Source organism: Girardinichthys multiradiatus, chromosome 4 (assembly GCF_021462225.1).
Source record: "Girardinichthys multiradiatus isolate DD_20200921_A chromosome 4, DD_fGirMul_XY1, whole genome shotgun sequence".
Taxonomy (NCBI): Eukaryota; Metazoa; Chordata; class Actinopteri; order Cyprinodontiformes; family Goodeidae; genus Girardinichthys; species Girardinichthys multiradiatus.
Window position 1 is genome coordinate 10,124,330 of NC_061797.1, and position 14,330 is coordinate 10,138,659.

Below are 14,330 nucleotides of genomic sequence, written 5' to 3' on the forward strand. Positions count from 1 at the left end.
GAACTGTCGTAAAACAGGGTTTCAGCTGGTCGAGCTGAAAATCTCCCTGATTTCTTGATGCATCTCTATTAGGGTTGTCACAATTCTAAAATTTCCAACTCAATACTTGATAACCTTTTCAGGACAGCGGCAACTTTTTTGAAGGCACAGAGTTATTTCCAGTTAAGAGCAAAAATGATGAAATATGATTAATTTCAATGTGACAATAATTTTACTTCTTTAATAAGGACAAAACCAATTATTATGGAACAATGCAGCCCTTATTTAGAAAAATATATAACTTAGACGTGTCACTTCCCTGTTTGGCAAAACAGCAGATCACACTTAGTATAAGTTTTAATATCCTTTACGAAAGTGTGTACCTTTTGATTTAGTCATTGCTTATCCTTAGTGTGCCACTGTGTGCTTCCATTTGCCTTTCAATTTGATGTTAATACTAATAAACTTCACTACCGAGAGACAAAGAATCCTTCTATATTAAAATAAATAGTTTCAAAACAAACATCCATCTGGCGCATGCAAAGCATTTTTTAGTCTAGAAAAGGATCCGGTCAATGCAAATATGTTCAACAGCAGCCCTTTATAATTTTTGTCTTTCTGGTAATTTCACATAATATTTTCTTTAGTGATCAACTACAGGAGCAGGGTAGGTTGCTATGGGTTTTTAATTTCTTCTGCTATAATCAGCTTTAATGTGGCTTCACCATAATTTATTATTTATTATTAATTAATTTGTTATTATTAGCCACATTAGCCTCCATTGGCTTTACAACTAAACGGAGGAGTAATGGAGCGGGCTCACTGGTTTGTTTCACTCTTAAAGGCCACCTCCTGTAAACCAGAACTCTATTATGCTAAGAATAGAGTCTGAAATAGTGCAAAAAACCTCAGCAGGGGTACGCAACACACACATAAGTAAAGATGTAGCAAGGGTACGGTGGAATCTTGAGGCTGCGAATATATAAGTCTGAGTGTGTTTGCAAGAATTAGACTGTCAACACTGATAGAAGCGCCATTGTCCTTGAGAAGAGAGGTGGAAGTTTTATCAATCGGCCGCATAGTCCTATCAGCACACAGCTGGTAGGGGAGTGCTGGGGAAGAGTGTCGTGTTTAAATAACATCCAGGAGATATTTTGTCGATAGCCAGTTAGCAGAAGTTGCCAAGGCCACATTGGGGCGCCAGATTTAGAAAAACAATAAATCTTGTGGTTCAAACAGTTGTGAATTTCCAACTACCTTAAGAGTTTTACTGGTATGTGTCAATTGGGAATCCAAATAGCCAAATTTCTGGTACTTTCCACAGATCTCCAGCGTACAACTTCTCCAAGATTATATCCTTTAACCTCTGAGTCCAACCGCTGCCAGGCTGCGATTCTGTTCAAGAATCGTGTCCAGCTTGCGATTCTGCTCTCTTAACATTTCAGTCTGAGTGTTGATCGCTCTACAGACTCCATCCAACATCGCTGGAAGCTTTGGAACGCTTTGAACAGCCGCCCACATTTTGCGAATCACTCAATAAGCCAAGTAACCACCAACTCCAAAAAGCAGAAATCCTGTTATCAAAAGTCCAAATATGTACACATTTTCTACGTCCACGACCGACATCGTAGTCAGGCACACAATCTTCCACTAAGAATCCATTGTGTATCCAGAGAAGAACGTCCCGTCTGGACAAGAGGGTCTCCTTTACATTGTCTTCCCGTAGGAAAAAAAAAGATTTGATCAATTACTTTGAGAGTCCAGCTGACCAAATCCATAATTTAAAAGTTTGGAGGATATGAAAAATACAGACAAAAAGCAGAAGCAGGGATCCGCAGGGAGGGAGGGAGGGAGAGAGAGAGAGAAATTGTGTGTGTCTTCCACCGAGAGCAAGAGAAAAAAATAAAAAATAAAAAAATATTTCTGTTTGCCTTGTCAGCTAAAGAGGGTCACATATTTTCTTCTGACTGTGCTTAACATGTTAGCAGAGGTTAAAGCTTCCAGCACCTCATTGTTTTGGTCAGGTGAGGCTGCAGGGAGGGCAGGGGCAGTGTCACTGTTATTGCAGTTTATATCACTTTTGACGCAAATGATCTCTCAATGATTCATTTTTCTCGCATTGATTATATTGAAATATTGATTATTTTGACAACCCTAATCTCTACTGTCCAGCATTACACCTTTTCTTTATTTCAGGGGTCTGCTTTTAAACACAGCATAGCATTTTATTTCATGAACAGCAAATGTTTTTTTTAATTTTTGACATATAGAAATGCACTTTGGGATTGATTTGTTATTAATCAGGGATACTTTGACTGCTAGGATCTCAGCTGGGGCCGGAAAGAATTGGAAATTCTCGTAACTGCCACATGTTCCTAGTACCCCCACCCCACACCCTTTTGGTAGTGTTTTAAGGTAGCAGAACATGTTTATATTGGTTTGAAGCCAAGACCGTGTATGTTTATCTTGAAAGGGCAAATAACGTTATGTACAAAAGAGCGATCAAATACTAACAGAGATAATATATTGGTTGAAACGTACTATTAATATCTGATAGAAATCAATAGCTGGACTTTACCTGCTGCTTCCTTAACTTTATACAGGTCCTTCTCAAAATATTAGCATATTGTGATAAAGTTCATTATTTTCCATAATATCATGATGAAAATTTAACATTCATATATTTTAGATTCATTTCACACTAACTGAAATATTTCAGGTCTTTTATTGTCTTAATACGGATGATTTTGGCATACAGCTCATGAATACCCAAAATTCCTATCTCACAAAATTAGCATATTTCATCCGACCAATAAAAGAAAAGTGTTTTTAATACAAAAAACGTCAACCTTCAAATAATCATGTACAGTTATGCACTCAATACTTGGTCGGGAATCCTTTGGCAGAAATGACTGCTTCAATGCGGCGTGGCATGGAGGCAATCAGCCTGTGGCACTGCTGAGGTCTTATGGAGGCCCAGGATGCTTCGATAGCGGCCTTTAGCTCATCCAGAGTGTTGGGTCTTGAGTCTCTCAACGTTCTCTTCACAATATCCCACAGATTCTCTATGGGGTTCAGGTCAGGAGAGTTGGCAGGCCAATTGAGCACAGTGATACCATGGTCAGTAAACCATTTACCAGTGGTTTTGGCACTGTGAGCAGGTGCCAGGTCGTGCTGAAAAATGAAATCTTCATCTCCATAAAGCTTTTCATCAGATGGAAGCATGAAATGCTCCAAAATCTCCTGATAGCTAGCTGCATTGACCCTGCCCTTGATAAAACACAGTGGACCAACACCAGCAGCTGACACGGCACCCCAGACCATCACTGACTATGGGTCCTTGACACTGGACTTCTGGCATTTTGGCATTTCCTTCTCCCCAGTCTTCCTCCAGACTCTTGCACCTTGATTTCCAAATGACATGCAGAATTTGCTTTCATCCGAAAAAAGTACTTTGGACCACTGAGCAACAGTCCAGTGCTGCTTCTCTGTAGCCCAGATCAGGCGCTTCTGCCGCTGTTTCTGGTTCAAAAGTGGCTTGACCTGGGGAATGCGGCACCTGTAGCCCATTTCCTGCACACGCAGGCTACTCCAGACTCAGTCCACTGCTTCCGCAGGTCCCCCAAGGTCTGGAATCGGCCCTTCTCCACAATCTTCCTCAGGGTCCGGTCACCTCTTCTCGTTGTGCAGCGTTTTCTGCCACACTTTTTCCATCCCACAGACTTCCCACTGAGGTGCCTTGATACAGCACTCTGGGAACAGCCTATTCGTTCAGAAATTTCTTTCTGTGTCTTACCCTCTTGCTTGAGGGTGTCAATAGTGGCCTTCTGGACAGCAGTCAGGTCAGCAGTCTTACCCATGATTGGGGTTTTGAGTGATGAACCAGGCTGGGAGTTTTAAAGGCCTCAGGAATCTTTTGCAGGTGTTTAGAGTTAACTCGTTGATTCAGATGATTAGGTTCATAACTCGTTTAGAAACCCTTTTAATGATATGCTAATTTTGTGAGATAGGAATTTTGGGTTTTCATGAGCTGTATGCCAAAATAATCCATATTAAGACAATAAAAGACCTGAAATATTTCAGTTAGTGTGCAATGAATCTAAAATATATGAATGTTAAATTTTCATCATGACATTATGGAAAATAATGAACTTTATCACAATATGCTAATATTTTGAGAAGGACCTGTATATACATTATGACCTCAAATGATGGTTTTTACTGCTAAATTACATTACACAATAATTATTGTTGTTCACGTAGCCCTTTTGGAAGGTACCATTATGTTGAGCTTATTTAGCACAACATGTTCTAGTACACGTAATTTTTTTTCTATAAGCAAAAAAGATGAAAAGCAATGAATGCTTTGGTGTAAGCATATTTTATTTATTGTGAAAGCACTAATGGCCAATTATTGCATGTAGGTGGACACACAGGGAAATAAACAAGGAAAAAAGCAGCCAGCGGTATTGCTCCTCTCCCAACCTTTCACTGGTGGAAAAGTCCCTCGCAAAACACATTATCTTTGACATCAACAAGGGGCTGCTGGTTGTTTTGCTTCCATGTCTGCTGACTCTTACGCCCGCTTGTCTAAGTGAAAAATATGATGAATGCGGTAGATGAGGGGAGCTTGCGGCTGCTTTAACTCCTATCCTCTCCCATCCATCAGCCAGCTCTGGCTTTCTGTTTCACTCTTCTACCCCTCTTCTTCTTAGTCACACCTCTCTTCTATCCTTCATGCATTCAGCTCACTAGTCTGTTCCTCAGTGGTTTTCCCATCTCTCTCCCCTTGTCTGTGGTTTTTTTATACCTCATTTCTATTCATCTCTCACCAAACTACTGCGTGTCACAGCATAAAGTATTTCCTGCCATGTGTCTGCATGTGTAAAAAGCTCATGATTAGTTGAGGTAAATCAAAGGACGACTCGACAGGTCTCCTCATTCCTTGTCGTCCTTTCATAATGTGGAGATGAGACAAGAGTCAACCATCTACCCACATATACCCACAGATATCAATCTTATTTATACCCAGGTAGCCAGGTAGGTCAGGCCTTTATCTTTGCATCTATAGTGGTAACAATAAGACAAAAAAATTAGCGAATCGTTTAGAATAATAGCTTACTGCTTTGACTCTTACAGTCACTTGTGGTCAGGTGATAGTAAAAGATTGTGTAAAATGTCAGAATTGTTCAGTTTTTTTTTTATTGTGTTTGTGTGCTTATTTTAACAGCCTTTTGGTGTGAATCAACCAGGCCCTTATCTCATGTACACCACAGTGGATTCTAATGGCTACTTGAAAAATGCCTCAGGTGAGCACTTTCCTTTTTTACAGCTCTCACTCCTTGCTCTAAACTACCCTTCTCAGTAATAGAAAATTGGCAGGTAATATTTATTTTTCTGAAAATGATATTACGTAAGCTTTAGAAAAAGTGATATTAGTAAAATGTCCTCTTTTTCAAAGCAGGCCTGCATACCTTTGTGCTTCTAAAACTAATATATCTGTGTTACGTTTCAGCATTCTCTTGTCAGAGTCGTCTTCTATGTCTGTAGGATGAAAGTTCACACCTTTAAGAGAACTGCATTTCATGTTTCCACCAACTGCTTAGTTAAGAGCCTGAGAAAATTCCTAAAAAGCTAGATATATAAAAATGTGGGTTGAAAAACACTAGAGAAGATGTTTTTCTTTTAAACTACTTGTCTGATTCGGCGAATCCATTACCTCTCAAGTCCAGCATATATCAGAAAAGCATTTTGCTTATCTATCATGATGCAGTGCACCATTCCGGTCAGAAGCCTAAGTACACCCTTATAAAAATGAATTTCCTATTAAGTTTAAGCTTTTGGTGGTTTATCTGAAACTTTTTTTTCCAGGGTGGAATAAAATTACAGTAGACAACTTATATATATATATATATATATATATATATATATATATATATATATATATATATATATATATATATATATACTGTATATATATATGTATGTATATATATATACTGTATGTATATATATATAAAAGCTCCACTCCTGGTTGTATGTTATAAAATGGGGGAGCAAATTTGAAGATATTGAGCAAATAACCCAGCCCCACACCCACCATGTCGGTCTCCCCCAGCAACTGAAATAAATCCCATCAGATAAGGGGAATACAATAATCTGTTTAATATTTGTACATGCACCCCAGATATGACATAGCATCAGGTATTTGTATAGCCCGAGTGTTTCACAGCGTTTTAGCTGATTTGTGGTGTGTGATGGAGACACAGCTCTGGCATCACACGTTAAAAGCTGGTTCAGATTTCGTTCATTTTATCTGTCTTCATCACAATGAGATGAAGCAGCTACTATTTCCAAATAAGACTGTGGCCACAGGGTGAGTTGGATTGGACCAACTCACAGATGGAGGGTGGGACAAAAATGTGGAAATTATTTCTAGTATTTATTTTCTTCTTGATAGTTTAAAAACGTTTGTCATTTAACAAAGACATACACTTGTCAGAATGCAGTGAGTGATCTGTTTTGTTTAGGAAAAAAGTGAGAGAGAGGCTTCTCCACTTACTCCATTGTTCAGGTGCCTAGGGTGCTACTAATACGTGGATAAATCTCCGTTGGCCAGTTGCACCTTGACCAGATGGTTTTGCAGCCATCAGCATTGTGTGGCTTAATTCTGGCTAGATATTTCACAATTTGTTTGGCAGAATTTGTAGGGCTCATTTAAATTGGTGGGTTTCCTGGCAAAGACTCATCTTTCAAAAATGGTCCATAAACTGTCAATGTCCACAACAAAGCAAGTTTCACTTTAGGATGGATAGAGAGGATGTCCACCAAGAACCAAGTGCCTTCTCCAAAACACTTTCAAGAATGACTAAAATTTACAGCTGGTCACATGGACAAGCCAAATGCTCTCTGGAAAAGGGTTTTATGGCCAGACCATGACAAGGATTGAGGTATACAGCAACAGTGACAATAGGTGTTGGAAGAGTCAATAACACTGAACCAACTGCTAACATGGTAGTGGTAGCATCATGTTAAGGGTCTGTTTCACTGCCAATGGTACTGCTACATTGGCTTAAGTGGGTGGGATAATGAGAACTATATCCAAATTCTTCAACTCAACCTGAAACAAATATTTTGAAATCTGGACACAGCTGTATTTTTCAGCAGGACAGTGATCCCAAACACACATCAAAGCTGGTTTTGGAATAGCAAACGTTGAGCTTCTGCAGCAGCCCTGACCTCCACCCTATTGAAAATGCATGGAGTATGTTTGATGGCACAGCCATGCCAAAAACTAAGCAGTTTAAATGAGCTCTACTATTTTTGATATAAAGAGTTGCCAAATATTCAGCCAGGATTATGCCAGCACCTTGTTGATGCCTACAAAAAGCATGTGCTTTCTCTGCAACTTGTTAAGGGACATTTATCACAACATTTATGAGTTGCATGTATATATGTGTGTCTGTATGTATAATTTTGAACCTGTGTGTAATTTCAAACTACTTATTTTTTTTTAAATTCATTGAAATTGTTTGTTGCAAATGTATTACCTAAAACCCAAAATCAATTAACACTGATGATTAGTGCATGTAATGTTCTGACTGAAGCTGTATGTCAGGGTTTACCATTAAGTTGAGTCTTAGAAGGTTTTTGTAGGCAGGGTCTTAGCTCATATGGCTAATGGACAATCACCGACACTGGCTTTGTTTGTATGGATTAGTGTGTTATAAAGTATCAGGGACTCTGCTTCACTTAAGGATCAATATTTCTAGAATCTGAGGAGGTGATGAACGCTACATAAGGTGAGATTATTAGCAGAATGAAGGATATAAAGGTAGAGCAAGACAGATGTTCGAATAGATAAGACATGACAATGAGGACAGCAGTACATTACACTGACACTGAGGAGTGCCATATTAGCTACACTGAACCTAGCTGTTAGATTGTGGGAAGGACACAGAGCTGATGAGGACAAGATGCACTGACAGCCTGGGGTCAGGGATATATATAGTCTGTGTGCTGCATAATCCCACTCTGTCAGATTCCGTTGTTTCATTTGTCTCTTGGCACAGCTGGAGTGGATACATATTTAAAGAATGAGTAGATGGATCACAGTTCAACATCATAATTATTTCACTATCCCTTAGACAGCTATAATCGTCGGGCTACGAAGCAGTGCGATAGCCATCTTGTGCGGGCTGCAGACATTCCTGAGAAGGGCTTTTTCTTGCACAAACACTAAATATACAGGGGACAATTCTTCTTCTTTTTGAGTTTTTTTTTTAAGCAGGACATGCATGACAATTTATTTCTTCTTCATTCACCCCATAGGTGTAACATATGCAGTTAACTGGGCACTGACAGCTTAATTGGAGAGGGAGGGAGGGGAGTGGGCTCTTACCACCAGCGCCCACGCCTACTGCAGAAAAAATGGACATTAATTCAACATCCCACGGAATGTGGAGGCAGCAGAAATGGTTTGCTAAACTTAGGTGTTACAAAAGACCAAACTTTGGTGGAGATTTATGAAGGGTATGCGTATAGTCTCTTCCAAAGCTTTAGTCCCTGATTGCACTTAGATTTATAAAGATGGCTGCAGGGATTTGCTGCCATTCAGTCACAGAAGCATTAGTGAGGTTGGTCAGCCCGCAGTCACCATGCCAATTCATCCCCAGGTGTTGGATGCGGTTCAGGTGAGGGGATTTGTGTGCATGCCTGAAAAGTTTTTTTTCAGCAGCAGGCTGGTAGCACAATTGTTGTTTAGTGCAAAAAGATTTACCTATGTTGAAACAAAGTGTTTTAACAAAACTGGTGGCACAATATTTTAGTAAGCCAACATTCGGATAGAGTATGAAATGCGGTTGCAGTTGCTATTTAGATTTCTTTCAGTTGCCTTCAGTGATATTTTTACAATAATTCTTTCACACACTTTCATTTTCATCTCAAATGCTAAATGTTTATCTTCTATGTATAATTTTGGCCTAATTACTGCTCTGAGTGGGTTGTTCTTTCAGCAAACAACATGTTTTAGAGGCTGTATACTCCAGTTAACAATTATTCAATTACTAAATTAGTTGACAATTATTTCCATAATCGATTAGACGCAATTAATCAGATTAACTGTCTACACCCTAACTCAAAGATTAATGCATGTGCATTATTCTCATTTTGGTTACTGTTTCTGCTGGAACATCTACCACCACCACTTAATGATGATAAAAGTGCAAGCATTGGAAGTAACAGACGTGACAGATTGTTGAGCTGGTAGAACATGTCACAGAGAACCACGATTCGTGACTTGTTCTGTGCTGCTCAAATGGGCTCCAGTGATGAATTTTCCTCAAAAAACCTTTCTAGAACATGTATCTCAGAAACCCAAGTCTGCCTTTAGAGTCTCATTTCACTACTGTGTACAAAGGAAGATGTTTGAATTATGTGTAGAAATTCAGTAGAAAATTTAATAAATCTTTTGACCGATTTATGATCCTCAGTTTTTAGAAAAAATCTGACCTAATACTAATTTTAACCAATTGTGATTTTGCTTTATGAACTGTTATATAAAAAGATTTAAGAACAGCATTCAAAATATTTCTTTCTAGCCTTCCTGCTATGAGCAGTCATTAATTATTCTTAATAGTACCAGAGGTGACATAAAACCATGTATGCAAGACAACAGGTGCTGTAAAGCAAGGGAAAAAAACGCTTTATTTCAGCTCAATTAGCAATCGATAGCACAATTAACTTTACTTACTGTAAAAATCAGTCACTTTGTGTTCTCTATAGAGAATATGGATCCTTACCGGAACTCCGAGATTCTCGGAAGACTGCACATATTTCCAAATCCATCATTTTCCAAAACAGACAGAGGTTGAAAACATTAAAAAAAAGCAGTAATTTGCTTTACACCTGTTGGCATTTCTGTTGTCTGCTTAAAGTCTCACTCTCTCACAGCCTGAATGTTACAAGACAAGTCTCGACGTGATGTAGAAAATATTAATAGCTTCTCACGCTTGTAGTGCTTCCTCTGAGTACATTTTTAAACAACTCACTGATGTTAAAAGTTGCCAACTTTCAGCCTTCTTCACTCAGCAACAGCACCATCCTGAAAAGTGTTGTCAGAATGAGCCAGTAGCCCTTTGGTATGGTGGATTCACTGATCAGAAAACATGATCATTTTGAGTTTTTGATTGGCCAGTCACCAGGCAGCGCCACTTAAGCTGAAAACTGTCCTATTCTGTTCATCAGCCCATTTCTCAGTGCATCTAGTTCAAGGTGTGCACGTTGATGTTTTTAGAAACTTTCATCACATTATTCAAAATCTTTTGAAGTTCAGATGGTATTTGTCAGTAATTCTCCTTACTTTATAAATGACAGGAGTGTAAAATCATGTTCCGAAGCAATAGCTTGACTTGGTGCATGAAAAATTTGAAAATCATGATAAAGAGATATTAACAAAAGTGGTACTTTCACAGAATAAATTATCATGAAAGTAATGATTAATGCAATTTAAAATATATTATTGTTTTTTTCTTTGTTTCATGGGGCAACAAATGATCCATAGATGAGTGTTGGTCATCAGGCTTGTGACTGTGGCTAGGTGGAATTTCATTGTTGCCTTTGTCCAATGAGGTCTGCTAAAATGTCCCTTGGATCCTGCCTCTGTTTTCAAAATGTTCTATACAGGTCCTTCTCAAAATATTAGCATATTGTGATTAAGTTCATTATTTTCCATAATGTAATGATGAAAATTTAACATTCATATATTTTAGATTCATTGCACACTAACTGAAATATTTCAGGTCTTTTATTGTCTTAATACGGATGATTTTGGCATACAGCTCATGAAAACCCAAAATTCCTATCTCACAAAATTAGCATATTTCATCCGACCAAAAAAAGAAAAGTGTTTTTAATACAAAAAACGTCAACCTTCAAATAATCATGTACAGTTATGCACTCAATACTTGGTCGGGAATCCTTTGGCAGAAATGACTGCTTCAATGCGGCGTGGCATGGAGGCAATCAGCCAGTGGCACTGCTGAGGTCTTATGGAGGCCCAGGATGCTTCGATAGCGGCCTTTAGCTCATCCAGAGTGTTGGGTCTTGAGTCTCTCAACGTTCTCTTCACAATATCCCACAGATTCTCTATGGGGTTCAGGTCAGGAGAGTTGGCAAGCCAATTGAGCACAGTGATACCATGGTCAGTAAACCATTTACCAGTGGTTTTGGCACTGTGAGCAGGTGCCAGGTCGTGCTGAAAAATGAAATCTTCATCTCCATAAAGCTTTTCAGCAGATGGAAGCATGAAATGCTCCAAAATCTCCTGATAGCTAGCTGCATTGACCCTGCCCTTGATAAAACACAGTGGACCAACACCAGCAGCTGACACGGCACCCCAGATCATCACTGACTGTGGGTACTTGACACTGGACTTCTGGCATTTTGGCATTTCCTTCTCCCCAGTCTTCCTCCAGACTCTGGCACCTTGATTTCCGAATGACATGCAGAATTTGCTTTCATCCGAAAAAAGTACTTTGGACCACTGAGCAACAGTCCAGTGCTGCTTCTCTGTAGCCCAGGTCAGGCGCTTCTGCCGCTGTTTCTGGTTCAAAAGTGGCTTGACCTGAGGAATGCGGCACCTGTAGCCCATTTCCTGCACACGCCTGTGCACGGTGGCTCTGGATGTTTCTACTCCAGACTCAGTCCACTGCTTCCGCAGGTCCCCCAAGGTCTGGAATCGGCCCTTCTCCACAATCTTCCTCAGGGTCCGGTCACCTCTTCTCGTTGTGCAGCGTTTTCTGCCACACTTTTTCCTTCCCACAGACTTCCCACTGAGGTGCCTTGATACAGCACTCTGGGAACAGCCTATTCGTTCAGAAATTTCTTTCTGTGTCTTACCCTCTTGCTTGAGGGTGTCAATAGTGGCCATCTGGACAGCAGTCAGGTCGGTAGTCTTACCCATGATTGGGGTTTTGAGTGATGAACCAGGCTGGGAGTTTTAAAGGCCTCAGGAATCTTTTGCAGGTGTTTAGAGTTAACTCGTTGATTCAGATGATTAGGTTCATAGCTCGTTTAGAGACCCTTTTAATGATATGCTAATTTTGTGAGATAGGAATTTTGGGTTTTCATGAGCTGTATGCCACAATCATCCGTATTAAGACAATAAAAGACCTGAAATATTTCAGTTAGTGTGCAATTAATCTAAAATATATGAATGTTAAATTTTCATCATTACATTATGGAAAATAATGAACTTCATCACAATATGCTAATATTTTGAGAAGGACCTGTATTTGCTTAGGAGAAGCATATTAATTTTAAATACCTTTCTGTTTTAAATGCTGTCTGTCATGAGATCACACACATAACATGACATCACATTTTTTTTTACCAGTTTGTAAACATAGGGGCCAAAGAAAGAAGAAGAGTTCCCAACGACTTTGCTGGCACAACTCCCAAGACCCCTCATTTAACAGAAAGAAAGTGCTATGAAGGAGGTGTGTGTGTGTATTTGTGTGTGTGTGTGTGTGTGTGTGTGTGTTCCTGTCTTGGCATCACAGTGAGAACCATTTTCCCGATTTCACCATCAATTTGAGGACCGTTTGTACCAAAGTGAGGACATTTTGCTGGTCCTCACGACCTATTTTGCTAACGGTTAGGTTTAGGACTAAGGTGTGAATTGACTTTAGGTTAAGGTTAGGGTTAGGCATGCACTGGTAATAGTTAGGTTTAGGGTTATTGTCAGGGTTAGGGCATAGAAAGGGTTGAAAATGACTGAAAATCAATGGAAGTCAATGGGAGTCAACACATGGTCCTCACTACATATAGCAAAACAAGTGTGTGTGTGTGTGCGTGTTGTGTGTATGCATGCAGTAATTTAAAGTGTATTTATTCTGTAGCTTGTGGCTCATGAAACAGCTATTGAGAATGCCAGAAATGCGCAGTGACACACTGCGCGCAGAAGCACACTATATATGTGTGGCTCTTTACTGGAGTCCAATGTTTTTCACTTACCCTTTACCCTCCTGAAGGCAAGAAAGAGCAGAAAGAAAAGGAAAGATAATAAAACACTTGGAGAAAAAAGAAGAAAAGGAATAGCTAATACAACAGAAAGGACTGAGAGGTAAAGGTTCATTTTCATGGCATCAAAGAAGAAAGTTTGAATAAAGGCATATAATAATTTAAAGTCATTTTAGTCTATCAAAACCTGCACTTCAAAAACTGATGGCCCATCTGCTAATTACCTTACCCACGTATGTAGGTACATATTAAGCTATTTAGAAGTTAAAATGTCATCCTTGTTCATGCATTAAAGGTCAACAGCATCCCTGTAATCCTCTACATTATATCTATGTCCATGCACAGCCTTTAACTCTGAATCCATTTTTAACAAGTTGGCACAATTTCCTACAGAATTTACCAAAAAGTATCCTTTTGTAAGCTTACCTGGGTGAAAAACATCACCTCGCTTATGCACCACAGCTACCTTTTCAACCCTGCAGAAAATAATTCTGCAAGGCTGTCAGTTTTAGGAGAAGATAGGTGATAGTGGTGGGGGCAGTTTGCTACTAACTGCACCTTTTACTGGGCTTCACCTTTCTCAGGGCTTGTATCAACTATCACCACCAAGGCAGCTGCTGAACTTGAATTCTGGGTAGAAAGCGGTTCTTCCAAGCAAAGCCCAGCTGTCTCTGACACAGCGGCGCAATGCTATCAGTTTTTAAAGATGGATTCAAAAACAAGCTTAGCGTCATCTTTCCTGATAAGATTATGTTATCATGCTATAATTGCAATGTAAGGATGCCTAAACTTAGTGGTCATTTTACCCAGCAGTCTCGGTTCAGATTCAGAAGAGAGATGCCTGGTGTTTAATAGGACAAAAAAGAGAAACCACACAGCCAGTGTGTTATAGTTAACCTGTGCCGTTTTAAATAACAGTGGGGTTATTTTGTGATAGTGTTAGAATTTAAAAAAGTACCAGAAAAATCTACCAAAGACTTTTGGTATTCCTAGATGCTAATTAAATCAAATAAAAATGTGTGCAAGTCAAACTTTCTAAAAACTAGGGTTCTCCAAATTATTAATATTTTTTTTTGCCCATGATACCAATTTGAGTCATGTTGGAATAGGTTTTTGTAATTAAGATTATGCAGTGTAAAGTAACATTTAATCAGACTACATTTAATCAGTATTGTATGGTCTACATTAGCATTGCGACTTGGTTTAGGATGCTACAGTATGTTTTTTTTTGTTTTTTTCAGCGTCGCATATTTTGTCCCAAACGGCCTTTCTGCAGGAAAGCCTCATTATGATAGTCCACTCTAATATTAGCATGTTTACGCTCTGTTTTG

At 39.2% G+C, this 14,330-nt stretch overlaps 1 protein-coding gene across 1 annotated transcript in view; it reads left to right on the top strand.

Moving 5' to 3' along the window:
* The window catches only part of itfg1 (integrin alpha FG-GAP repeat containing 1), a 213,706-nt gene that overhangs the window by 153,818 nt on the left and 45,558 nt on the right, over positions 1–14,330 (top strand). The window contains exon 14 of the mRNA XM_047362733.1: positions 5,210–5,288. Within this exon, the coding sequence (XP_047218689.1) occupies positions 5,210–5,288 (79 nt within the window). The remainder of the gene's footprint in view (positions 1–5,209; positions 5,289–14,330) is intronic.